This window comes from Boleophthalmus pectinirostris, unplaced genomic scaffold (genome assembly GCF_026225935.1).
Source record: "Boleophthalmus pectinirostris isolate CB_2022bp ecotype Guang Dong unplaced genomic scaffold, ASM2622593v1 HiC_scaffold_6, whole genome shotgun sequence".
Taxonomy (NCBI): domain Eukaryota; kingdom Metazoa; phylum Chordata; class Actinopteri; order Gobiiformes; family Gobiidae; genus Boleophthalmus; species Boleophthalmus pectinirostris.
The window spans coordinates 35,444,130-35,471,598 of NW_026571447.1; the positions used below are offsets into that span (position 1 = coordinate 35,444,130).

At 40.1% G+C, this 27,469-nt stretch overlaps 1 protein-coding gene across 1 annotated transcript in view; it reads right to left on the minus strand.

The window, feature by feature from the left end:
• The window catches only part of ascc3 (activating signal cointegrator 1 complex subunit 3), a 323,589-nt gene that overhangs the window by 134,373 nt on the left and 161,747 nt on the right, over positions 1-27,469 (minus strand). The window contains 3 exon segments of the mRNA XM_055163753.1: positions 1,827-1,898; positions 2,483-2,659; positions 20,254-20,418. Of these exon segments, the coding sequence (XP_055019728.1) occupies positions 1,827-1,898; positions 2,483-2,659; positions 20,254-20,418 (414 nt within the window).

Sequence of the window (27,469 nt, forward strand, 5' to 3'; positions counted from 1 at the left end):
ATCTAGTACGACTATTACTCCTGTACCACTGTCACTTCACCCTCTACTGCGCATGTGTCCTGCAGAAAGAGCCACTGTCTTGCTGCAAGTCGTGAAATATTCAGCCGAAAACGGTAATCCAGCAGCAGAAAGAAAGTTTGGAGTGAGTGAGAAACTTGTGAGGGACTGGGTTTAGTTTAATTTCAAACATTACTTTTATCAACACAGACATTTACATGGACAGTCTGGTGTAATAACAGATTTGCCTTGTTTTAGTATTGATTTATATCTGATTTTCGATACTTTTACCACCCTAACCCTATGTAATTACCGTATTTTTCAGACTATACATTCTACTTATACTCCAGTGCAACTCATATATTAAAATCTTCACACTGACAGCCGCGAGAGGGCGCATGTCTCCTGTGAGGGACTGGCGGAAAGCAGGGATGGAGAACACAGCTTCACGGCAACCGAGAGGATGAACCATGAAACTTTCCTGGAAGTCACTGGATGGACAAAGCCTGGACTTCAGTGACACTGAAACCATCCTGTCGGGATTCAGAAAGACTCGAATAATTCTAACTGGAACTGATGCTGAGTCTGACGACAGACACACAGAAGAGGAAGTGAAGCTCTGTTTACCTCTGGAGGTCGCGGAGTTGCTCAGAAGTGACACCGAGGATGAAGAATTGAATGGATTTAGTGATTTGGAGTAGGGATGGGCATGATTAATCGATTAATCGATAATTGATCATTAAGAATTTCATCGATTACGTTCATTTTAATCGACAAACCGAATGTAGGTTGCTGTGCGTAGCGTGACCACACAGGGGTCTGTACATGTACTTCTCTGCACTCAGAAGGAGCGAGTCACAAACATTCGGTCAGTCTGCAACGCAAATGCGTATTTAATGATGATTTGTACAAGAAATTCCACGCTTTCCGTTGCGTTCGGGACAAGTGTGAGTCCATGTGCACAGTGAACAAAGCAGCACATATGTTTCAGTGTCCAGTGGGAAAAAGTTTTGCCAGGTGAGAGTCGCGCAATGTCGATGACGAGGCCCCACCTCCCTCCCCCCGTACGGTGTCCTGGTTTTGACAAACGCAAATATGGTCACACTAACCTGTATTCCACTGAGTCATGTCTTTTAATCCAACAGAAATTGAACCGCATCAGTGACAGAAGAGCTGTAGTTTTATCTTCGCTTAGTTTCTGCAAATTAGCGATGCGGTTTTAAGTTTTGTTTCTGTGAGAGTTGAACAAAACTGAATTAAACACATTATAATGTCAAACGGGCTGATGTGGCTCTAGAGTCGTTATGTTTATATGTCGTAAAGTTGAATTTATTTATGCAGATTAGTAGTGCAGATAGTAATAATAATGATGATAATTTTAATATAAACACGTTAATGATTAATCGATAATCGATCGTTAATTCTTCCGACGATCGATTAAGAAAATTTCATCGAATGCCCGTCCCTAATTTGGAGTGAGATGGAGAGTTTGTTAAACTTGTTCTGTTCTGTTGTTTATGTTATAGTTTATCTGAAGAACTGTTTATATGTGACGTTAACAGTCTGTTGTTCTCTGTTTTATTGTTTTTACTAGAACTGGACTTTCAAGACGAAATGTTGGTTCCTGGTCTTTGATTTTATAAAATAAATTGCACATTTTTTGGCTGATGCGACTTATACCCTGCAGTGACTTATAGTCCGAAAAATACAGTGTTACTTTTGAGATCTGTAAAAGACTGAGAGTAATGGAGACAAGTGGATGTCGGACCCTCCACCAGAAAAGTTACAGAGTACAGCTTTAACAGATTTTTGAGAGTAACGGGACTCACCTGATGTCCTGCTCTGACTTGGTCCAAAACTTTGTTGTAACACACCTCCTCCATGTCATGAAGCTGCTGCACCTGCTCACACAAAACAATAAGAAACAAACAGCTAAAGGTTAAAAATATTGACAAAAAAGTATATATTGATTTTTATTTTAGAACCGTAAACACCAATAAACCGATCATGTTTTTTTTTTTATAAGAATTGTGTTAAAATGGGTTTCAATTTCCTGTCATGGGTGACATTTTGAGGACTTTCGGACATTAAAAACATAATATTTAGATTTTAATTGCTATGTGAATCACCCTGAAACCCAGAAATATCACTTTTGTTTGGGGCATTACCTTTGTCTTTATATTTCAATCAGATCTTTTTGCTGATTTTTTTTATTATTTTTCTCACATAATTTATTTATTTCAGTATATTATCATTATTTTAAATAGTTATAGTGTTACCTGGTAATTAAATGGTTTATGTGTAGATGAAATTTGTGTGAAAACGTGTTGAACCCTTTTGCTGACACACTAAATAATATGCGCTGTCCTAATTTCAATAAATAAATGAATATAAGAGAAAAAACATCATGGAGATAATACATGACAAGAGAAACTGTGCCACTTCTTAACAAACCCACAAACACAGAGATAAATCAAAAAGTGACCTTGTTGGTGCTTTTGATCCCCACAAAAGTCTGTCCGAGAGGCACGGGTCTGAAGCGTCCATCGAAGAAGAACAGTCCGATGTAAGGGTTCACGTGGAGGAAGGTGGCGACGTCCAGGTAATTAGGCAGAGTGGCAGAAAGGCCCAGGATACGGATCATACTCTGAGTCGACTCCACCTGCAGGACAACACAGAGAACTGCTTCATCAACAACAAATAAAGAGTGCGAAGGCAAATGACGTGGGACCAATACTTAGACTGCAAAGAACAAAAGGGCCCTGTCAAGCAGAAGTAAACAGCAAGGCCAAAAATTCAAGTTAATGCATCTGATATAAAAATGTATTCAACAGATGGTAAATGGTCACATTTTTCTATAGTGCTTTTCCACCTTCAAGGCATCAAAGCGCTTTACAACGAGGAACCACTCACCCATTCACACACACATTCACACACCAGTGTACACAGACACTAGGGGCAAGGTGGGTTAAGTGTCTTAACACAGCGACAGTAATTACATACACCAAAATGTAGGTTGTACCGTAATCCATTAAATTACTTAAGGTGAGTAACGTAATCTGAATACTTTGGATTACTTGATTTGCTGTAGAGAAGCAAAGACTAGGATATCTTAACATAAGATGTTTTGTCTGCTAAAAGAAAATAGAAAGTGCAGTCTTTCCATAGCCATATTAAAAATATTATTGATAAAGAAATGCTTTATCTATATGTGATCACTGCTGCCTTCAATTATGTCCACCCTACTGTTAGGTGTCATATTGTTTATTTAAAAAAAACAAAAAACATCACTTTCAGTACAAACATAAAGGCGCCAGCCCAGTAAAAATCTGTAATATTTTATGGCTTTTACTCAAAATGATGCAGAATCAGGTTATTAACAGTGCGGTGCATGGGAGGAGACACGGTCCACGCAGCACGCTTTAGTTAAATCCTGGTTTAGTTTCCAGCAATGAATGGAATTACCAAAATAAAAAAATAAAAAAAATTAAGAAATGGGATATAGCCCAAAATGTAAAAACAGGAAAATACCGCTGTGTAATCCATTTATTTCAACAAAGTAACTGCAATGTAATTACCACTCATTGAAACAGTAACTGTAACTGAATACAGTTACTCATAATTTGTACTCTGATTACGTAACTCCTGTACATGTAATCTGTTACTCCCAACACTGGTATCTAAACAGTATAACTAAAAGCTCAAAAAAGTAAATTCTGTGTTCATTAACCTAGATTATTGTGAATCGTTGTTTCAGTGTTACTCAGTCCAGTTTCAAACAGCACATCAGAGCAGTGCTGGTGTTATGTCGTCTTTATTTTGTCTTTGTAAACTTGAAGGCAAATCGATACGTTGTGCAACAGAAGACACAGAAACTCCAGAGCCGGTTTAGAGGAAGAGGGAGAGGAGGAGGAGGAGGAGGAGGAGGAGGGGTGTGTGAATGGATGAGTAGGGAAGGGGAGGATGAGGCGGAGGAGGGGAGGTCCTATCAGTGTACCTCCTGCTGAATTTGACAGTGAAGATTGGTAAGGCCCTTAATGTGATGCAGTACCTGTCAGCTCGCCACATCAAGATAAGACTCAGCCAATCCCGCTTCGCTGCTACGCTCCGCACTCGGCTGCAGGAGCAATGTGTTCTGTGGGGTTTTTCATCCGCCCGGGCAATACTTTGTACTTGTGTGCCGGAAAAAGGAATTACAATTACAAAAATACGGGAATAGAAGTAGTAATAAAAGTAGTAATGACGGTAATAGTATCAGTATGATGTTATTGTAGCTAATTATTAACAGTCAATAGTCAATATTCTATTAATAAAGTTGGCAAAAGTAGAAGTCACAGTAGGGTAAACATAAAGTAAAAGCAGAAGCAGCAGCAGTAGTAGTAGTAATTGTAGTAGTAGTAGTAGTAATGAGGGTAATAGTAGCAGCAGTATGTTACATTATTCTATTATCAATCAATAGTGAATATTCTGTTCAGTAAAGTTCGGAAAAGTAGTAGTAATTATCACAGTAGGAGAAGCATGAAGTAAAAGTAGCAGCAGCAGTAGTAGTAGTAGTATTAGTAGTAGTAGTAGATGTAGAAATAGTAGTAGTAGTGGTAGTACTGATAGTAATGAAAGTAATAGTAGTAGCAGCACATTATAATAGGCAATTATTATCAATCAACAGTCAATATTCTGTTAGTAAAGTCCGGAAAAATAGTAGTAATTGTCACAGTAGAGGTAGTGAACGCAGTAGTAGTAGTAGTAGTAGTAGTAGTAGTAGTAGTAGTAGTAGTAGTAGTAGTAGTAGTAGTAGTAGTAGTAGTAGTAGAAGTAGAAATAGTAGTAGTAGTAGTAGTAGTAGTAGTAGTAGTAGTAGTAGTAGTAGTAGTAGTAGTAGTAGTAGTAGTAGTAGTAGTAGTAGTAGTAGTAGTAGTAGTAATGACAGTAATAGTAGTAGCAGCACAGTTATAGTAGGTAATTATTATCAGTCAGTAGTCAATATTGCTGTTAGTAAAGTTCAGAAAAATAGTAGTACTTGTCACAGTAGGGAAAGTAAATGCAGCAATAGTAGCAGTAGTCATAGTAGTAGTAGTAGTAGTAGTAGTAGTAGTAATAGTAGTAATGACAGTAATAGAAGGAGCAGCATGTTATAATACGCTATTATCAGTTAATAGTCGATATTCTGTTAATAAAGTTGTCAAAAGTAGTAGTAATAGTCACAGCTGTAGCTTTGCTTCTCTACAGCAAACCAAGTAATCCAAAGTATTCAGATTACATTACTCACTTTAAGTAATTTGATGGATTACGTTACAAACTACATTTTGGGGTATGTAATCTGTAATCTGTAGGGGAATACATTTTAAAAGTCATCTTCCCAACACTGCATATAAGTGATAAGATATTTTGTCAGGTTCAACAATCACAAAAGCTATTCAAAAAGCAAAAACAAAACAAAACAAAAAAAGAGCACGCATGAGCCGTCTGTGTGGCATTATTAAATTTTATGACAACAAGACGTAACAGTGATTAATTAAAAGCTGAATTTCACCCCGAGGATAACGAGGTAACGAGCGAGAAGTGTAAAATTAATAGATCAGGTAATGGGAGGCAGAGGTGATGTGTTCTCTAAACCTGAGCCAGCCCGAGACAAAGAAGAGAGTCCGGGCTCAGTCTAATAAACCACACAGTAATACAGATGGTTTTCTAACATTTGCACTACAGAGATAAATAATGCAAAAACAGAAATTATGAACTGTCAGCATTAATGTCAAGGTCATAGAAAACATGTAGCCCACACTCTGAAAAAAGGATTTCATATACTGTGTAGCGACGGAACGATATATCGGTTGGCCAATATATTGGGTCGATTTTTGGACTTTAAAGGGCCCATCTCACGCAAAATAACTCTTTTCACATTGTATCTTCTGCACATAAACAAGCACAATTTGGGTTTTGGAACATCCATTACACAAAAGTTATGAAATCTTACTGATTTCTTGGAGACCGTCACAGACCAGGAACTATGAAAGTCCGACTATTGCTCATCCCCCCCGCCCGTCCTGAGAAACGCACAGGCTCCGCCCTCCAAACGTGACGTAGACTCTGAGTGAGCCGCCCTTCCTCCGCCATCTCAGGGAGGGAGGGGGAGACAGACGTGCGCCCTGATAGCGGTTAGGGATGAGACATGATTTTCGAATAGTCGAATATTCGTCATACGTTCGAATATTGAATAGTAATTTCGAATAAAGACGTTTCCTAACCAATATTTCATGTACAGCATTCGGCCAGAAGGTGGCGCTAACAGACTGTAAAACTCCCTGTAGGCGCGGTAGACTAGGCCATAGGGGCTGCTCCGGAATAACAGAAGAAGAAAACTTATCGTGCGGCATTAGCAATGCAGAAAGCAAGTAAAAGTTCCGTATGGTCATCATTTACTTTGTTAAATGACAAAGAGGTTTACTGTAAAATCTGTCAGGTGAAGCTAGCAAACCATAGATCAACCACTACCATGCAGAGCCATCTGAGAGCGAAACACGCCGAAACACGGGAACATGCGCAAACGAACTGACTCAGTACTGCTGGGACATATGCCCACCGCTCCACACTGACCCGATGACATGGTGGAAAAGAAACAAACAGAAATACCCCCGATTGGCAAAGTTAGCGAGCGCTTTCTTAGGTGTACCTGCGACGTCCGTGCCATCGGAGCGAGTCTCTGCAGCGGGCAGTTCAATGAAAGTAGTGCAGTGGGCTACAGTATGTGCTTGGTCATGCGTTTTTAAAATTGACATAGCCTTGAATATAATTTCATATTGTTTCATATGTGGGTTGCTTAATTAAGATGTTCATTTCTGATTTGGAAGGTTGTTGTTTGATTAAACCTTTTGCGCTTAAATACTCCATCTGTCATCTCATATATGCATGTGTGCGTGTGCGATTTTCGAATAATAATTGAACAGCTGTAATTGATTTTCGGATAGTGTTTTTGCCAAATATTCACATCCCTAATAGCGGTAGGAATAAACTTTTATTCATCATGGAGATACAGCGCGTTCAGACCAAGCCCCCAGGTTCCAAAATGGCCGCCCATTCAAGTCAATGGGCTGAGCTCAATGGCGCATGATCCAAGATTAGCCTAGCCCGGCTAGGTACTTCCGGTGGCTGTGGGCCGACCGAGCATGTGCAGTAGTGCTCTTTTCTCCCACGGGCACACGCGAATGCACGCGACCACACGCACGGAGCGCGGGCTCGTGTATCACGTGATCGCTTTGACCAATCAGAGCGAGAGGAACGAAAGCGGAGCAGAGCGGAGCTGGAGCTAACGAATATAAAGCGTTTTTTTAAGACAACTGAAGGATTTTGAGCGAGAAAAAGTTTATGATCTAAAAATAGGTAAAAATCGCCACAAAATCCGACATTTTTGAAAGTTGTAGGTGCCCTGTCAGCCGAACACGAGCAGTTTGTGATTACATTGCCTCTATGAGAAAAATCTTCTCTCGGCCCAGGGGATTTTTTCGACTGTAGTACCACTGAGTGGCCACTACGTCAACTCGAGGTAGCTACAAGCAGCAATACTGTATCCAGTTATTTTAATAGATCCATGGTTCAGCCGCATGTGTTGGACCCGGAATCGGACGAGGACTTTGAGGTGCACGAAGCTCAAGCACTGAACATTACTGATTGGTAAAGTATTAATAAACACTAGTAAATAAACTTATTATATCGCGTTCACTGCAGTGTAGAACAATGAGCTTATGCTGTCGCTTTTGTTTAGGTGTTCATGTGGGGTGCGAAGCGCTTTCTGCTCCGTGTATCTGCCGCTTCATCGTTGTAGCATGTTTAGTTCTTTGTCACGTGGGAGGGTGGCAGAAATACGCTGCAATTTGTTAAAAAAAAGGCTGAATCAATCTAAAAACCACTTCGACAACATATACAAGGCCCACACATCACTCTTAGAAGGTAGAAAGCTCTGAAAAGTTGATTTTGCATGAGATGGGGCCTTTAAAACCTAACCTCTATTGGCTTTAAATCTCCAGCACAGGGCAATATTTTTTGCTTTGGATGAGGTGCAGCCTAAAAATACCTCTAAGAGAGACTTTTGACAATACGATATCACAATATTTCGGTTATTGTTACATTCCTAATATCAACCCATTCCTGATATATGAGCACATCCTGCATGTTTAAACTTCACATCTGGCCTATTGCTTGTTTTTATTTAATCACGTTTTACTTAAGAACAACATGGGGTCAGAGTAGCTCATATCCTGCTGCTGTAATAGTCGTGGAGTAATCAAAGTGACCATAAACAGTGAGAATATTATTGCCTTTTTATGACTAAAACAACCACAGTTGAGCCGTGCGTGGCCCTGGTCATAAAACAGGGCTTTATGCAGCAGCAACAGCTAAAGCGCCTCTTAAATGCCAACGCAGACACACGGAAGAGCTGGTGATAAAGGTTAAAGAGGCACTGCAAAAAACAACACCTACAAATACTTAAATACTTGAACTGATACTTCACAGGGGATGTCGTCAACATTCAATGGGGGTGTGATGCTAACTGAGGCACTGCTCTATCTGCAGCTCTGTTACTCAATTTGGACTTTAATCTGAGCTTTAATTTGATCAACTACACTACAGGTGAGCTGATGTGTGCTCTTAAAAATAACAATTCTAAAATAGCTCACATTGACCACAGTTTTTCTGTTACCGTATTTTCCAGAGTATAAGTCGCACCAGCAAAAATGCGCAATGAAGAAGAAAAAAACATAAATAAGTCACACCGGACTATAAGTCGCACTTTTTGGGGAAATGTATTTTATAAAATCAGAGACCAGGAACCAGCATTTCATCTTGAAAGTTCAAGTTCTAGTAATAACAACAGAACAGAAAACAACAGGCTGAACAGGAGTTAATATGTTAAGGTCATATATGAACAGTTCTTCAGATAATTAAAGCATAAACAACAGAACATAAGTTTACCAAACTCGTGATCTCACTCCAAATCACTAAATCCGTTCAATTCTTCATCCTCGGTGTCATTACTGTGCGACCTCCAGAGATAAACCATAGATCCATGATGTAAACAGAGCTCCCCTTCCTCTTCTGTGTCGCTGTCATCAGACTCAGCATCAGTTCCAGTCAGAATTATTCTGACCTTTCTGAATCCCGACAGGATGGTTTCGGTGTCACTGAAGTCCAGGATTTGTCCATCCATCCAGTGACTTCCAGGAAAGTTTCATGGTGCACCCGCCCGGTTATCGTGAAGCTGTGTTCTCCATCCCCGTTTTCCGCCAGTCCCTCACAAGTTTCTCGCTCACTCCAAACTTTCAGCCGCGCAGGTGTGAACACGGGCCACAGAACCCCAGGTAACAGCGCTCGAGTACGGCACGGCCCAAAAGTCCCAGCGTAAGTGTGCCTCTAGTACAGAAGGCGCTGGGGCAGATATCCGCGCTAACTGGACGTCCCTGAGCGAATCCCGCACCTCAGAAAAACTGTTGTGTCCTGTGTGTTATATATGTATATTATTTATCTGATTCCTGATCGGCACATAATGTCCGAGTCGGGATCGAGTCTGCAGTCATCAGAGGTTCGACACTGATCACGTGATCGGATCGGGACAACCCAAGTATTGAGTCTATCAAAATCTTGGAATGTTTCACAGTGTGGCAATAAATCTATCTAATCTCTGTCTCCATGGAATCAAATGGGCGATGCAATTTAGAACAAGTTACAAGACAGATCTATGGAGATGCAGTAAGAATGCATGTTTTTCAGAGTGTTTTAGCAATACAAACACCTGTAATTGAATAAATGTGCTACAGAAAAGTGACATAGTGAACCTTTATGTTATTTCAACTCTTGTAGGTACATTTTTCGCAGTGCAAGAACCAGGAGCTCAATGGTCTTTGCTTTTAAAGGGGGTAAAATTCATGTAGTTTAGAGGGATTTCCATATTGATGCATTCATGAGGATGTGAACTTTGCGTTGCCGAGGAAGACACCATAATTCCTAGCGTGCAATCAATTAAACATGCTGTCAGGTGGGGCGGTAATTGGATAAAATGAGGAAAAAAAGGCGGTTTGGGGGAGGGTGAGCTCGCAAAAGAAAGACACTAACATGTTTTATACAAAGAACAACAGAATAAATAGCTCTGGTGTGGTTTAACGACGAGATGAATGGGAGAGGATGTTTTACTAAAAAGGAATGACATAATTACTGCTTTGGGACTGAGGTGACAATATGTGTGAAATGTGATTGTTTAGAGTTGTTTTTGTAAATAAAACTGCAGGTCTAAAAGCCAAAACAATGGGAATTATTTTTTCATTTGTGTCAAAACAGCTCCACGAAACTGCCGAATTCCATGTAAAATTGGAAAACAAAGTAAGTACAGAACAGTGGGCAGTGAAATTGGGCAAACGACCTCTTAAATACAGGAGAATAAAAATGACTAAGGCTACGTTCAGACTAGGGATCGGCATTCGATGAAATTTTCTTAATCGATCGTCGGAGGAATTAACGATCGATTATCGATTAATCATTAACGTTTTTATATTAAAATGATCATCATTATTATTACTATCTGCACTACTAATCTGCATAAATAAATTCAACTTTACGACATATAAACAGTAACGACTCTAGAGCCACATCAGCTGTTTGACATTATAATGTGTTTAATTCAGTTTTGTTCAACTCTCACAGAAACAAAACTTAAAACCGCATCACTAATTTGCATAAACTAAGCGAAGATAAAATTACAGCTCTTGTGTCGCTGATGTGGTTCAATTTCTGTCAGACTAAAAGACATGACTCAGTAGAATACAGGTTAGTGTGAACATATTTGCATTTGTCAAAACCAGGACACCGTACGGGGGGAGGGAGGTGGGGACTCGTCATCGACATTGAGCGACTCTCACCTGGCAAAACTTTTTCCCACTGGACACTGAAACATATGTGCTGCTTTATACACTGTGCACATGGACTCACACTTGTCCCGAACGCAACGGAAAGCGTGGAATTTCTTGTACAAGTCATCGTTAAATACACATTTGTGCTTCGGTACGTTGCAGACTGACCCACTGTTTGTGTCTCGCTCCTTCTGAGTGCAGAGACACATGTACACACCTGTTTGGTCAGGCTACGCACAGCAACATACATTCAGTTTGTTGATTAAAATAAACATAATCAATGAAATTCTTAATGATCAATTATCGATTAATCGACTAATCATGCCCATCCCTAGTTCAGACAGCAGCCTGAAGTGACGCAAATCAGATTTTTTGGCCCCTATGTGACCTGTATCTGATCTTTTAATGACAGTCTGAACGACACAGATCTGATTTTTTCAAATACGACCCAGGACACTTGGATATGTGCTCCTGAAACCGATACATATCTGATCTTTTGACACGCAACTTCAGTCTGAACGGCCAGGTCACATTCATCCCACCTACACATTATCAACAAGCCACAAACGTCACTATTCTGCGCTGAAGTAGGCGGAAAATTTAAGAAAATTGTTAATGAACTCTGTGTCACTGAAGCGAAGCACATCGCTATCCCGCCACGGCCAAAAACCTCGTCCTTCTCCTTCTCAATCTCCTCCTTAAAACAAGTAAGTTGTTCCGGTACGAGAGGAACTTTAAATCTCCAGGTGCTCAATGCTTCCGTAAACAGGCACACTCGCTGCGGTTGACGTCGTCGTGTCCTCACATACAAGTTACTTTTAATCTGAAATGTGAACGACCTCGCAAAAACATTGGATTTCACACAAAAAAATCCAAATTGAGCGTTAAGCCCTGCAGTCTGAACAAAGCCAAAAACGCACGTGAATCACTTTAAATACAACTTTGAGAGGGAAGACGAGAAAGAGGAAACAATCGGGCGACAGTGGCTCAGTTGGTAGAGGGTTTGTCCACTGGTCTGAAGGGTAGAGGTTTGAATCCTGCTCTCGACATAAACATCAGACAGGGTCGGCGGTGCGATTCCAGCTTCCACAGATGAATCCCATCAGGTCTGCACCCGCCCAGAACTGGTAACATTCCATCCGTTAATATTCCACCCGTTACCCGCCCGTGTCCGTAATGAATCACGCACTAATTAAAAGCATTCTAACTGAAGCATCCGTCAGAATACGAATTGAAAAGTTACGACATCGAGAATTACAGTCACGAAATGAAACGGAACGGTTACATTTTCTTCAGTGCGAATACGAATGCACAAACGCGACTCAACTGTTACATCACAGGGATTATTTACTGAGCAGAAGAAACACTGATCGAGATGCCGGACCTGGTGTAGTCCTGGTTTAGTCCTGGTTTAGTCCTGGTGTAGTCCTGGTTTAATCCTGGTGTAGCCCTGGTTTAGTCCTGGTTTAGTCCTGGTTTAGTCCTGGTGTAGCCCTGGAGTAGCCCTGGAGTAGACCTGGTTTAGTCCTGGTTTAGTCCTGGTGTAGCCCTGGAGTAGACCTGGTTTAGTCCTGGTTTAGTCCTGGTGTAGCCCTGGAGTAGACCTGGATTAGTCCTGGTGTATACCTGATGTAGACCTGGTTTAGTCCTGGTGTAGACCTGGTTTAGTCCTGGTTTAGTCCTGGTGTAGCCCTGGAGTAGACCTGGTTTAGTCCTGGTGTAGACCTGGTTTAGTCCTGGTTTAGTCCTGGTTTAGTCCTGGTGTAGTCCTGGAGTAGTCCTGGAGTAGACCTGGATTAGTCCTGGTGTAGACCTGGATTAGTCCTGGTGTAGACCTGGTTTAGTCCTGGTGTAGTCCTGGTTTAGTCCTGGTGTAGTCCTGGTGTAGACCTGGTTTAGTCCTGGTTTAGTCCTGGTGTAGTCCTGGTTTAGTCCTGGTGTATTTCTTATTTTATTTATTTGTAAAGGGACAGTACATATTAATGAACATTAAAAATTTAAATATGTAAGGATTATAGCCAACGTGGACCTGGATTAGTCCTGGTGTAGCCCTGGTTTAGTCCTGGTTTAGTCCTGGTTTAGTCCTGGATGTAGCCCTGGTGTAAACCTGGATTAGTCCTGGTGTAGTCCTGGTGTAGACCTGGTTTAGTCCTTGTTTAGTCCTGGTGTAGCCCTGGTGTAGCCCTGGTGTAGCCCTGGTGTAGACCTGGATTAGTCCTGGTTTAGTTCTGGTGCAAACCTGATTTAGTCCTGACCCGCCCGTGTGTAATCACTCCCCGTCTGCATACCCGCCTGTAAAATTCCAGAACTTTAAAACCCGCCCGTACCCGACCCAGGTCAGGACTCTGTAACATAAATCATAAAATAATGTGATATGGACTCTTAAACCAAATAATCTTTACCTCTCTAGACACAGTTATAAACTGTGAAAAGTAGATTTTGCATAATATGTCTCGTTTAAATCTCATTACGACCACTATTTTGTCGTATTAGTTTTTTTTTTTTTTTTTTCCATTGGTTACTCGCCGCGTTTCGTGGAGTTTTGCTTATTTGTGTGAGTATGAGACAGTCAAGAGCGGAGCAAGGTCCGTGGAGGTGTTTCAAAGTGCCTCGTCAGCCCTCGTCTCCTTGGGTAATATCAGCAGAAGCAGCAGATAAATGGGCAGTGAACCGAGTAAACAGCGGTCACATGTTGGGAGCACTTTTCAATTACCTGGTGGTTAACCCCACACGGAGAGGTCCCCTGGCTGCAGACGCTGCTCTGTCTCAGCCCCACTGTCACTGGAGATTCTATCTGCACGTCCAACGCTTTCTACTGTCCTGCTTTTGTCTCTGGAGATGACCGTGTAAAAATTATACAGAAATACACCGATAGTTAATATGATTCAAAAAGAAAGCGGAAACAATGAACAGGAATAGGCGAGTTTCAGCTGACGTCATTGTTATTAAAAGCCCGCGTTGCATGCTGGGAAATATTTTGGTCGGAGGCAAGAAACATGATAGTGGTCAAACCTCGAGTATTTATCCCCGATAATGGTAAATTCCTGCTGCATTATCGGATGCACAAATAGAAGCACGGAAGAAGGAAAATGTCTTTTTCGTATTCTGAGTGAAAAGAACCACTAACGGTGAATTAAACGGCTTTCAAACATCCGCAGAGCAAACGTAGAAGATCCTAACAAACCGTGGACTCCAACAAGTTCAACAACACATCGAGACTCTTGGAGGTTTTCATCTTTTCTGCTGTGAATGGCCCAGGAGTTTCCACCAAGTCATTGTGGATATCGCCCAAGTGAATATTTGTCCAGGTAGTTGGTGATTCTGACCAGAAATTTGGTTTGTTCCACCTTTTGTCAGGGTTGAAAAGGGTGATTTGTCGTCCGTTGATGCTTATGACTAATTTCTGGTCAAATCGTCTTGGGTCCTCCGCCGTTAGAGTGGATAAATAACCGGGATCAATACCCTTTACGTGCTTTCTCGCACCGTGCGTCATGTTGAATTAGTGTTTCTTGCCGCCGATCAAAATAATTCCCAGCATGCAACGCGCGCTTTTGTCAACAATGAAACTCGCCTATAAACGAGTCTAGATTAAGATGATTTAAAACAAAAACAGCAATAATATTAAATCAAAATGCAAATCAAATCCTATAGCTGATTTTGATTTGAGAGTTTTTGACTTCTGAATGGAAAAAAATCGTCCAATGGAGCAAAAAGTTAGTCTTGAATCTGATTTCGAATGATAGTTCTTATTGCAAATTTTACAACATTTTAAACAACAAACATGGCGGTTTGATGCTCACTTTTTCGGAGGACCCTTCCCAGCATGCATTGCGCGATGACCGGAAGTCCGTATGTATTAACTCTAAATCTAAACCGCGGCCTGAACTAGAAAGAACGTGACATATTTTTCCGATATGGGCGTCCCCTCTCGGTGTGACTCATGAGGATAGGTGCAGGTTGGTCGAGTGTTGAGGGGAGGTCATATAGCCTGGTGATTCAGCAGCTCTGACTAAAAATATCCCCTCTCTCATCTAATCTTTTGTCATTTTTTCCACTGAACAGACAGATGACAGCACCTCATCAGAGTGACTTATGGGAATCTATTTCTTTTTGGCTCTGTGAATCCAATTAATCTGTCGCCTTGAGAAATAGTCCCCTTTCTTTACATTTTTTTGTCTGTCTTGTTTTGGGGGATTTGCTGACACTTAGAAATGCATTGCTTATTTCACACAGTGTTCAGTGGTGAATGCACAATTATAATACAAAGAGGGTGAGTGGGGATGTGGTTTTAATATAAGAAATATTAAGACTTCTCATCTTCACAGAGGCGGCAAAAGTCAGGATTTTAATACTTGCACTGCTGAATAAAAGCAAACTTTTGGAAAACCCCAGATCAATGTCGAAGCATAATTTGGTGTCTTTATAGAAGAGCACTATCTAATCTGATTGTTGAGAAATACTTATTACATTCATTGTCAGAAGTTCGCTAAATTAAAGGTCATGTATTCAGATTTTTTACCAAGCACTTGAGCAAAATTTGTCGAGCTCCGGTACGGATTTATCGCATAAGCACACATCCCGAGGTCAAAATATGTCTGCTGCGAACTGCTTTTAATGTCCGATAAAAACTCTGCGCTTGGCCTGGAACGATAGTCAATAAATGAATTAACTTTTAACGAGCTTGGTAACTTTTCCGGTCGCGATAATTTCTATTTGCGTGCTTGTTTGTTTTCGTCGTCTCTCTCTCTCTACCAAAAAGCCTGAATGTTAAAAGGCTTTTGTCGCTCTCTGACTCCTCTCGTCTCTTTAGCTTAATAATCCGTGTGTCATTCGTTCATTCATTTTTCAATATAAAACCAAAAACAAGAAAATGAAAAAACAACTATTTTCTTCATTATTTGTCTCCAAAACCAAAATGAAAAAACAGATAATGATTAATTTTTTCAGTTTTCGATTTTGTGTTTAAATGAAGAATGGAAAAACTGATAATGACCGTTTCCCGTTTACGTGACTGCCGTGACTGCGATGCCGGACTTTTGCACCTCATATGGACTGAACCAGGACTGATTCAGGACTGAACCAAGTCTGGGACCAGAGTAGACTCCGAGCTTTGACTCCGAGCTTCTGCAGGGTCCGAGCCTCAGCTTCGAGCTCTGAGCTTCCGGTCTGGTCCCGGCCTGGTCCTGGTCTGGGTCTCAGTTCCGGCCTGGTCCCGATCTGGTCTCAGTCTCGGTCTGGTCCCGGTCTCAGTCCTGATCTCTGTCTCGGTCTGGTCCCGGTATGGTCTCGGTCTCAATCTCACTCTGGTCCCGCTCTAGTCCCGCTCTGGTCCCGGTCTGGTTCCAGTCTGGTCCCGGTCTGGTTCCGGTCTGGTCTGTCTCGGCCCGGTCCCGGTCCCGGTCTCAATCCCGGTCTCAATCCCGGTCTCAGTTCCGGTCTCAATTCCGGTCTCAGTTCCGGTCTTGTTCCGGTCTGGTCCCGTCTGTATGCAGTGCAAAAGTTCGGCATCACAGCCACAAAGATAGATCCGCCGTCAGAGCACCAAAATCGCCGTGTGACAAAACAAGTCACGATGCCAAATCAGCTCTAGTGAGTGGAAGCGTCAAATGCAACGAGCGCACAAATGACGAGAAGAAATGGCTCAAACCTCAGCAGGTGACAAACACTTAGGCCTGTAACCATAACAGATTTTCCTGGACGATTAATTGACCAAGAATCTATTGCGATAAACGATAATACTGACATTTTGATATCAATTTCAACTAATATAACGACCATGGAATAAAAATGTAAATACATCCTTTCAAAGATCAATAAACTTTACTTTGTAAAGAACATTTAACACAGGAACTGCAAGAAAACCAAAAACAATAGACCTAATAAATAAAATAGACTTGTTAATACAGGACTAGCCTAATGTGTCTGGCTCACAGCGAGGACTTGTTAACAAAAATGCACTTGAATAAACCACTGTTGAACCAAACACAATCGAAACAATAAATAAATGGATTATTAAATCTCTGTAACAAAATTGCTCTTAAAAGTGATTTTAGTCGTTGACTTGCGTTGGTATATTGTGTCTCGTCTCTCTGTGTAAGCCTCGGCATTTTGGTCTTGAAGTGTTTGCATTAACTCGCTCTACATGATCATATTTCTCTATGAGGGAGCCTCTGTCCTGTCTGGTGTCGTGTCGGTGTCTTGTGGAATTTCAGTGGATTTCAGACTCTCCCGGGGGCTAATTCTGTCGATCATGTGTGGGTGTATGTCGGCTGCTGAGGTTTGAGACATTTCTTCTCGTTGTTTACGCACTCACTTAATTTGACACATGTGGTCGTTGAGACGTGTCCCACTCATCAGTGTTGATTCAGGATCGTGACTTGTTTTGGTACTCGGCGATGAACTTTTTTGGTTCTGACGGCAGCGCTTGTGTTGCGGCTTCATGTTAAACCGCACAGACAGCGGCGCTTTCTGCACTCAAGCTGCGCGCGCATCCGTTGTGCTGATAAACAAATGGTCTATGCTCACACGTTCAAGCCTCATTACACTTGATAAACGAGAGGAGTCAGAGAGCGATAGACGCCTTCTAACACTCAGTCTCTTTGACAGCGACAGAGGGCGAGGAAAACAAACAACCATGCAAACAGAATTTACGATTCGTACGATTAATTGCTTTATTGATTATCGTTACAGGCCTATGGTACACTTATACCCAATCAACACAACTAGCCCCCGAGAGAGCCCGAAATCCACTGAAATCCCACAAGACACCGACACGATACCAGACAGGACGGCGGCTTTTTCTGTAGGACATATGCGCAGCTCATAATGATAATCCCTGTATAATAAAGTGGACTAATCAAGTAACCAGGCTCTGTATTATAAATATGATTTTCTGACTTACAAAATAGCGAAATATGATCCTGTGTCGCAGATTAATACGAACAGTTCAAGATCAAAATGACGAGTCTCACAGCAGCAGCCGCAGAGAGACGAGCCACAATATTCTGATGTAAGTCAATTAATAAAATAACTTTTAAGGGCAATTTTGTTACAGAGATTTAATAATCCATTTATTTCTTGTTATTTATTGGTCGCGTTTGGTTCAACAATGGTTTATTCAAGTGCATTTTTGTTAACAAGTTCTTGCTGTGAGCCAGACTACATTAGGCTGTTCTTAGGTTAACAAGTCTATTTTATTTAGGTCTATTGTTTTTGGTTGTTTTACAGTTCCTATGTTAAATGTTCTTTAGAAAGTAAAGTTTATTGATCTTTGGAAGGAGGTATTTGCATTTTTATTTAATTGTTGTTATATTAGTTGAAAATGGTCTCAAAATGTCAATATTATCGTAATTTCTTGGTCAATTAATAGTCCAGCAAAAGTTTTGAAAGTTTTAAAAAGCGCTTGTAAACTCATAGATGTTAATAAATGGAAGCTCTGAAGGCATAAAGTAAATGAGGAATAATTTTGGACCACATCAAACCATTTAAATGCAGCAGTTGCCACTCTCGCCTCACAGCAAGAAGGTCCTCGGTTCGACTCTGGTGTTGCTGGGCCTTTCTGTGTTACTTATCTGAGCCATTTTGCAATGTATGTAACCGTAAAGCAACAAAAAGTGTATTTTTTTTCACCTCCAGAGCGCTAAAATGTAGAAAATAGGGTTTCTGTGAGTGACTGTCAGTTCCTCATATCTCTGTTTAATTCAAGGCATTATTTGGCACATTAAACACTATTAGTTTGTGGATGGATGATTAAACTTGACTTAATGAAAGCAGCTAAAACTAGATAAATGTGTTTGGCAGTCATTATTATTATTGGTTACTGTGGAAACACACTCGAGAGTTCACAAAAGCGTAAAGTGAGCTTTAAACGATAGTTTTTCTGATCACATGGAAGACTGAGCAGCTCATCCGTTTTAAAATAATTACCTAATATTAAGAGAGATTCTGTTTTAGTTAAATAAGAAAAAAAAAAACATGAAATGGCTCAAAATGTTGCATCTGAAGGTTGGAGGAAGGATCCGTCCACTGGCAGTGCAGCTGTCGCCTATAGAAATGTATTTCTAGTAGTGTAAGTGTCAATGTTTGTTTATTATTCTAAAATCAGAACTGTTTGGTAATGCTAATATTTTCTTTAATACTGATTTGCGTTGCTATAAAATGATGTTGTTGAACAGGGATGTAACGATATCCAAATCTCATGGTACGATATTATCACAATATTTATTTCATGGTACGATATTTATTGCGATATTTTGGACTGGTTAATATAATTGTAGACAGGATACAGACTTTTTTGCTTTTAAAAAACCTTGACAAGATTTTGGTGAATTATTTCCATCATAATGCAAATAATTAAAGTAAATAACATATAAAAAATATATTCCGTCCATGTTGTCTGCACTGAAATGAATCATGGGATATGTAGTTCCCTATGTTTTTAGGTCCCATTTTTAGTTCCCTTTTGTTTGTTTTTTAGCTGTTGCTACTGTAAAACAAAGCATTTAACCAAAGGAACTTGTGATTTGATATATTGTGACAGCTCTTGATATTATTGTGAGAGTTTTGATGATTCGATATCATAATATTTCGGTTATTGTTACATCCCTATTGCTGAATCCATATTGCACATTGCATGAAAATTGCTTGAATTCGTCTTACAATATCCCGTAAAAAGAGGCATCTTATCATGAACTAGAAAAGCACTCTCCGCCAAGGAATCAGATCCGGATCAGCCTTTGGAATATGAAAGAGGATCCCATTGTCCATCCCTGAGTCAAATCCCGAGAATTTTTGGCCCCATTTACCACAATGTTTAAAATTTCAAAGTGATCCAGAATCCAGGATTTCTTTTCAAAATCGGTCCATAACTTTTTGAGTTATGTTGCTAAACATAACCTCGTTGGCGGAGGTAATAAATCCTAAAACTTAAGGCGCACCAGTGCACAGGCCTCTGTGTCCCACACTCACAGCCGCCCATGAACGAGCCACGGTCCGATGGCGTCATCACACAGAGCTGTTTGTTTACATGTCGCGCAGCAGAGCTATCGCTTCAGCACAAAAAAGAAGCCCAACAACATGAAATATCTGTTAAAGAGTGAGGCAGATATGAGTCCTGCTGTGATACGAGCTCCTCTGAGAGTTTATGGATTAAACAACAGCGCAGAGAAGAGGAGGAGGCTTCAAAACGTCTGTCACTGTCCACAGTCCCATTCAAGGTAAACACAGCAGTGTGTTTTGGAGCTGAGTTTAATCTCTCTTTTCCTCTTTATGAGTCATCAGTGCCTCTAACACGGGGCTTGTGCTTGTGCTTGTGTGTGTTTATGTGGGTAAACTGTTCCATAATAACCAAAGTCGTATTCTGTACCTGTCGGATGGTCCGGGCCACCAGACTCTCCAGCACCGGGCCTCTGTCTTCATGAAGCAGATGAACCTCGTCTAAAATCAACAAACGCACGATCTGAGACAGAGCCACGTCACCAACGCTCTTCCTCGTCACTACGTCCCACTTCTCAGGAGTCGTCACCAGCATCTGAAAACATCACACAAACATGAACACATGAACAGTTTAAATTCATGATGCTGTTAGAGCTACGCAGTTCATCTGACCCCAGGACGAGTCTGCAGATTGCTCACAGTAAGAGCTTTGTGTATTCTGTATTTTTGATGTGCTCAGAGGAGATAACTTTGGATTAATGGATTAAGGATACCTGTTTGAATGAAGCAAAATAAAACCTCAGGTATGTTTTTGATGATGGGACAAAAATATAACATGGTTAAAATCTCAAAAAAGTAGTGGTCCCCAACTTTTTTTGCACCACGGACCGGTTTTATGTCGACCAATATTTCACAGACCGGAGGGGGATGGGGGGGCAGTCTGTGCAGCATGGTTAAATCCTGTTTTAGTCCTGGTTTTAGACCCGGTTTTAGACCCTGTTTTAGATCCTGTTTTGGACCCTGTTTTAGATCCTGTTTTAGATCCTGTTTTGTTTTAGACCCTGTTTTAGACCTGTTTTAGACCTGTTTTAGACCTGTTTTTAGACCTGGTTTCGTATTGTTTTAGTCCTGGTTTAAGACCTGTTTTAGACCTGTTTTTAAACCTGTTTTTAGACCTGTTTTAGTCCTGGTTTACACATGGTTTCATCCTGAGTGAGACCTGGTTTAGTTCTGGTTTAGACCTGTTTTAGTCCTGTTTTTTGTCCTGGTTTTAGACCCGTTTTAGACCCTGTTTTAGACCTGTTTTAGACCAGGTTTCGTACTGTTTTAGTTTCCTGGTGGGGGTGATCCGGAAGAAATCCTGGATTCTGGATCACTTTGAAATTTTAGTTAACATTGTGGTAAATGGGGCCAAAAAATTTGTTTCTCAATATCTCGGTTAATTATTGACCAAACCCCATGAAATTTGACTCAGGGATGGACAATGGGATCCTCTTTCATATTCCAAATTGAAAGATATGAGACAAATATTTATGGAAAACACAATTAATATGAGGGGGACTGTAGTCCTTGGCGGAGGTCTGCGCTCTCTGAGTGCTTTTCTAGTTTACTATTTGTGATGGCCACATGTCTGGGTCAGAACATCTCCAAAACGAGGTTCTGCTTTAAGACCTGGTTTAGTTTGAGTTAGACGTAAAGCAACTCTAACAAAAGTGAATTCTGGCTCATATACATGGGCATCACTACATCCTGATTTGAAGGACTTTTTGACGCTGACTAAATACTAAAAAAAATGTGTTTACTGCAAAAACACATTCATGTCTTTCACTCATCATGTGCTTTCTTTATTAAACATCATACAAAAGATCATAAGCAAATCAATAGTTTTAATAGAAAAATACAATTTCCATAACATTAAAATGACAAAGTATAATGCGCCTAATGTGGACTGACTTTCATCCATTTCACAGCGATCTTAACAAGGATATTGATGTTCGTATTGACACCACTGCTGGGAATAATCGTGCACAATTTGATGCTCACTTAACTCAATGACACAGGCAGTAAAAGCGCTCCCATCTGAGCAGTGTGTCAGACCCACGGCTCATCGACGCCCAATCGCCCGTGGACCGCCTCATTACTAACACACAGCTAAATCATAACAGCGCGGAAACACAAGCCGACGCCGCGCGCTTCCACCGAGAGGGCCGACGATCGTTCGACTGCAGACGGCGGTCGCACGTGAGGTTAAACGACAACGACGAGACGTGAAGCTTCTTTATTCTCAAGAGGGTTTGGTCAAATAACAATAAAAAAAACAATCGTGGCAACTATTTGGGTGACATCTTCAAGACACGACACAGAACGTTTTTAGATTCCCGTGTTACCTTTTGTTGGTTTGATGTATGCCTGTGTGCAGTGTTGGGAAGGTGACTTTTAAAATGTATTCCCCTACAGATTACAGATTACACACACCAAAAAGCAGTTTGTAACGTAATCCATTAAGTTACTTAAAGTGAGTAATGTAATCTGAATACATTGGATTACTTGATTTGCTGTAGAGAAGCAAAGACGAGGAAATCGTAGCATAAGATGTTTTGTCTTTTAAAAGAAAAATAAAAAGCCCAGACTTTACTGAACCGTATTAAAAATATCATTGATAGAAGAGGAGGAGACACGTCTACGCAGCATGATTTAGTCCTGGTTTAGTCCTGTTAAATCCTGTTTTAGTCCTGGTTAAATCCTGGTTAAGTCCTGGTTCATTGCTGGTTTATTCCTGGTTTAGTCCTGGTTTAGTCGTTTTAGACCTGGTTTTAGACCGGGTTTTAGACCTGGTTTTAGACCTGGTTTAGACCTGGTTTAGACCTGGTTTGGTTTAGACCTGGTTTAGACCTGGTTTTAGACCTGTTTTAGACCTGTTTTTAGACCTGGTTTAGACTGGTTTTTAGACCTGGTTTAGACCTGTTTTAGACCTGGTTTAGACCTGTTTTAGACCTGGTTTAGACCTGTTTTAGACCTGGTTTTAGACCTGTTTTAGACCTTGTGTAGACCTGTTTTAGACCTGTTTTAGACCTGGTTTTAGACCTGTTTTAGACCTGGTTTAGACCTGGTTTAGACCTGTTTAGTTTAGACCTGGTTTTAGACCTGTTTTAGACCTGTTTTAGACCTGGTTTAGACCTGGTTTAGACCTGGTTTAGACCTGTTTTAGACCTGGTTTAGACCTGTTTTAGACCTGGTTTAGACCTGGTTTAGACCTGGTTTAGTTTTAGGGGGATATAGCCCAAAATGCGAAAACAGGAAAATACCTCTGTGTAATCCATTTATTTCAACAAAGTAACTGTAATCCAATTACCACTCACTGAAACAGTAACTGTAACTGAATACAGTTACTCATAATTTGTACTCTGATTACTTAACTCCAGTACATGTAATCTGTTACTCCCCAACACTGCCTCTATGTTTATGACCGAATGTTCAGCAGTTACCATGGTGACGCAACGCACTCATTACTAAACATTGCCAAGGAAGTTTTAAGTCTGAAAACTCGAGAAAAAATGTGAAATGGGTTTAAAAAACACATTTTCCAGAGCCTGTGATCAATACAATCGTTCATGGTTCTGTTGTTTGCACACAGATATAAAGAAATGATTACAGCTACGTGTGCAGAAGAAGGAATTTAAGTGTATTTGTCATCTGAATGTAAATTATACTATATTTATTTTTGTATCTGGACTGTGTGACTTACTACAAGAGTCTGGCAGAAGCACATTATTGCTTTAATGGGATTGTAAAAGGGAGTGGGGGTGGATAAGTGTTGCTTCTCCCCACTCCTTTTTGCAATGATTGATTTTTCATTTATCCATTCATTTACATTTTTATTTTATTTTGGAGATTATAGCTGTGATGAGCAATGTAAAATTACTGCTTTTATGTGTCTGTTCATTACTGCATAATAATTAAATCGATAATTTATGGAAACATCTGAATGGGCCATTATCACACTTCCGGGTTTTGTGGGCGGGGTTTGTCGAGTTTGTGCACTTCCACTTCCGGCGCAACAACAACAATGGCTCAAACAATGGCTAGATGTCACTGCTCTTTTCAAATTATGAATTAATCATCTACGCACAGTGGTTCGCCTTCAACCATAGGATTCCGCCACTCTGACCAAACGAAAAAGAAATGTCTGAGTGCAGGGACGTTTGATAAAAAATGGAAATGCCGCTACTCTGACAATAACACGTCAATATCGGAGTGATGGTTTGTCGGAACGGCAACTGTAAAGTTATGTTAGCTAGTAGTCACTCACCTTCATAGTCGTAGGTGAAATTTTCAAAAAATAAACTGTATCCGTTGTCCACTTTGGAGCGGGCTGTGACTGAATGTTGATCAATGAGACGATGTACGTGGGAAAAGGATATTTTCTGTAAATTTATAAGGGATGTAGTCTATGTAAACAACTTTGGTTCGTCCATCAGGAGTTCAATCAACAGAGTGACAATTTACCGGAAGAAGGCGTGCACAAAGATCACTGAATGCAGAAGTACTACGTATCAGCGTGATAATAGTCTATACACGTATCATCATACAAGTAAAAAACCTTGTAATTCGATATATTGTGATAGACCATGATTACTGTGAGAATTCTGCTAATAAGATATTACGTACCAATTCAAATTCACTTCTAGTAATTTTTCAAGGATTTTGTGAAAATGCAAAAAATAAACTGCCTATGTTTGGGAGTTTGATTTTAAAAAATGTAATTTCAATTTTTTTAAAATCACCACACCTTTGTAGGTGTTAGTGAGGTCAGTTCCTTCTGGTCTGAACAGATTAAAGTCTACCTTGAGTAACAGAGCTTCAGACAGAGAAGAGCCTACAGTTAGCATCACCTCCTAGGGAATGTCAAGTATCAACACTCCTTGAAAATAACGTATTTACATGTTAAATAAATTTCAGTTGTTTTTGATGCTCTGAGTGTCCCAAACACTTGAAAAATTAAACAAATGCAAGACAGAAAAGTGCAAACTGTTCACTATGGAAGGAGCAAAGGAATAACATGTCTGTCAAAGCAAAACATGCACCACAGCTCAAATCCTCCAGCTAAAGTAGTCCTGACCAAGCCTGATTCATCAGTCGGTTTCACTTCGTACAAACCGTCTGACCTCACAGTGTTGGAATTTGTTCACTCGACGGTAGGTGGGTGGGTACTTTTTATCATTTAACCAATCGCTGCTATTTGGTCTTGGAATAACTGGTATATTAAGCTTTTCCAAATCCTGTAGGAAGAAGGGCAACAATGTTTTTCCCCTTGATAAAATTCACCAAACATTCTCTTTATTCCGGCTTTAAATCCTCAATCTCATGAATCGTTGACAACACAGAATGTATGACTCTTCGCTGATTGGCTGGTGCCCGAACTTGCACTTCTGGGGTTTTTGTGAACCGTCTAGTGTATTTTGATTCCTGACTTAGTCGCTGGAGAGAAATGAAATTGAGCACTAGGTGGCGCCAAAGCAAAGCCAAGCCAAGAAGAACATAATGGAGAAGAGTCCCTGGACGTGCCATGTGCTGCCCACTGGGTCAAATGCAGAGGACAAATTTCCCTATAGGGACAATAAAGTATCAGGGTCTGGTCAAGTGGTAACGGAGGGAAACGGGCAGATTTTTGACATTCAAATGTCTCTTATTCAGAAACTAGAGGGACTATTGAAATAAGTAAAGTATCAGAATGTAGGAAAGAGTTACACTCCAACAGGGTAAAGTTAAACCTGTGATATTCTTTCAAGTTGTTGACAAAAAATTTTAAAAACTCATGTCGGTAACGGAGGGAATGAAATATGCAGCACTTTTTGGGCAATAAATCCAAACAGTGATAACTCTTGGTTCTCACTTACATATCCTTAACAAACTGGTTTGAATATTTGCTTCATATAGTTTTCTACCATATGGTACAAGATTAGGTTGAAAAACCTCTTACTTTTTGAGTCATGAGATTTTTTATTAAGAAAGTTCATGGTAACGGAGGGAAAAGTAACAGAGGGAAAATTGTACAAACAAGTAGAAGGTGCAGGATTTTACATAATTTGTCACTTTTTTCTTCCGCATATATTAATATTACTTCAAAATGAAAGGAAACTATTTCTATAAAATATGTCAGTCCTTCCAAGCTAATTTTTATTTATTTATTTATTTTTTTTTTTTTTTAAATCATGTACCTTCATCAACAGTTCAAAGATGGAATAACACAAGATATGATGAAATACATCCATTTATTTACATGATTTGCAGGTCTTTGAAATTTGGGAAATAATTTTTGTTCCATGTTTCATATATGGTCTGTTTAAAACGTATGTAACTTTAGAACAAAAAAAAAAAAACAGAAAAATCGGACTCCTTAATGAGCATCCAGTCTATTCCTAGTATCCTAGTACTACTCTAAACCATCTAAATCTGGATATTTTACTTTTAAAAATGAGCTGTTCTTAATATTTACTCTTTTTTTTTTGAGTATCCATCTTTATTATAATGAAAGCGCAGCACCATCCTTCAGTTAAAATAGTAATATATTTGACTATCCTTCAGATCAAGGGCCAGCAAACAGCTTTTAGCACTTTAATTCCAGTCCAATTTCAATCACTCTTGGAGCGAGGAAAACACAACAATGCATAATTAATGTAGTGTAAACTGTTTGGCGAACTGTCCGTGAGTGGGAAGAAAAAATCTTAATAAATTGTTTGTGTAAATGCTCTCCAGTTTGTATTCAAATCAATCCAGGGCTGGCCATTAGAGACAGCAGTGTTCAGAGAAGAGGGGCTGCTAATTGGAGCTCCTGGTTAATTTAAATGGAGGTATTCTGGCAAGTGCGAGTCTTTTAATTGACTCGCAAATGTGCAGAGCAGAGAAAAGCAGAGCGGGCGCCAGTGTTTTCTAAAGCAATATTAAGACTATTCATCAATTGATCGCAAAAGAAATCGGATCAATCAACTAAACTCAGCGCAGAGCAGCAGCACAAACAACTTCCCGCTGCAGTTAATGAAAATGAGTCTATAAGCTTTAATGTTCGGAAATTCGCAGTGTTACGTTTTAAGTGTGACGTTTATGGTGAAGCGATTATTGAACTCGGAATGAAGTGTACAGCTTAAGGCTCATTCTCTCAAAGAAGCATATTTAAAGAGCCAATTGAATATATTAGTTTAACCACGTTATAATGTAATAAAGATGCAACAATCCTGCATAAAGAGTCAGGATTATTGTCAGAAACATTGAAAATCAGATACTAATCGATACAGAAACGACTGAAACTACAGTGTTGGGGAGTAATGGATTACATGTAATCAGAGTACAAATTATGAGTAACTGTATTCAGTTACGGTTACGGTTTCAGTGAGTGGTAATTGGATTACAGTTACTTTGTTGAAATAAATGGATTACACAGACGTACGTTCCTGTTTTCACATTTTGGGCTAAACCAGGATTTAAACCAGTACTAAACCACGTCTAAACCAGGGCTAAACCAGGACTAAACTAAGACTAAAACAGGACTAAACCAAGACTAAACCGGGACTAAAACCAGGACTAAACTAGGACTAAACCAGGACTAAAAACAGGTCTAAACCAAGTCTAAACCAGGACTAATCCAGGAC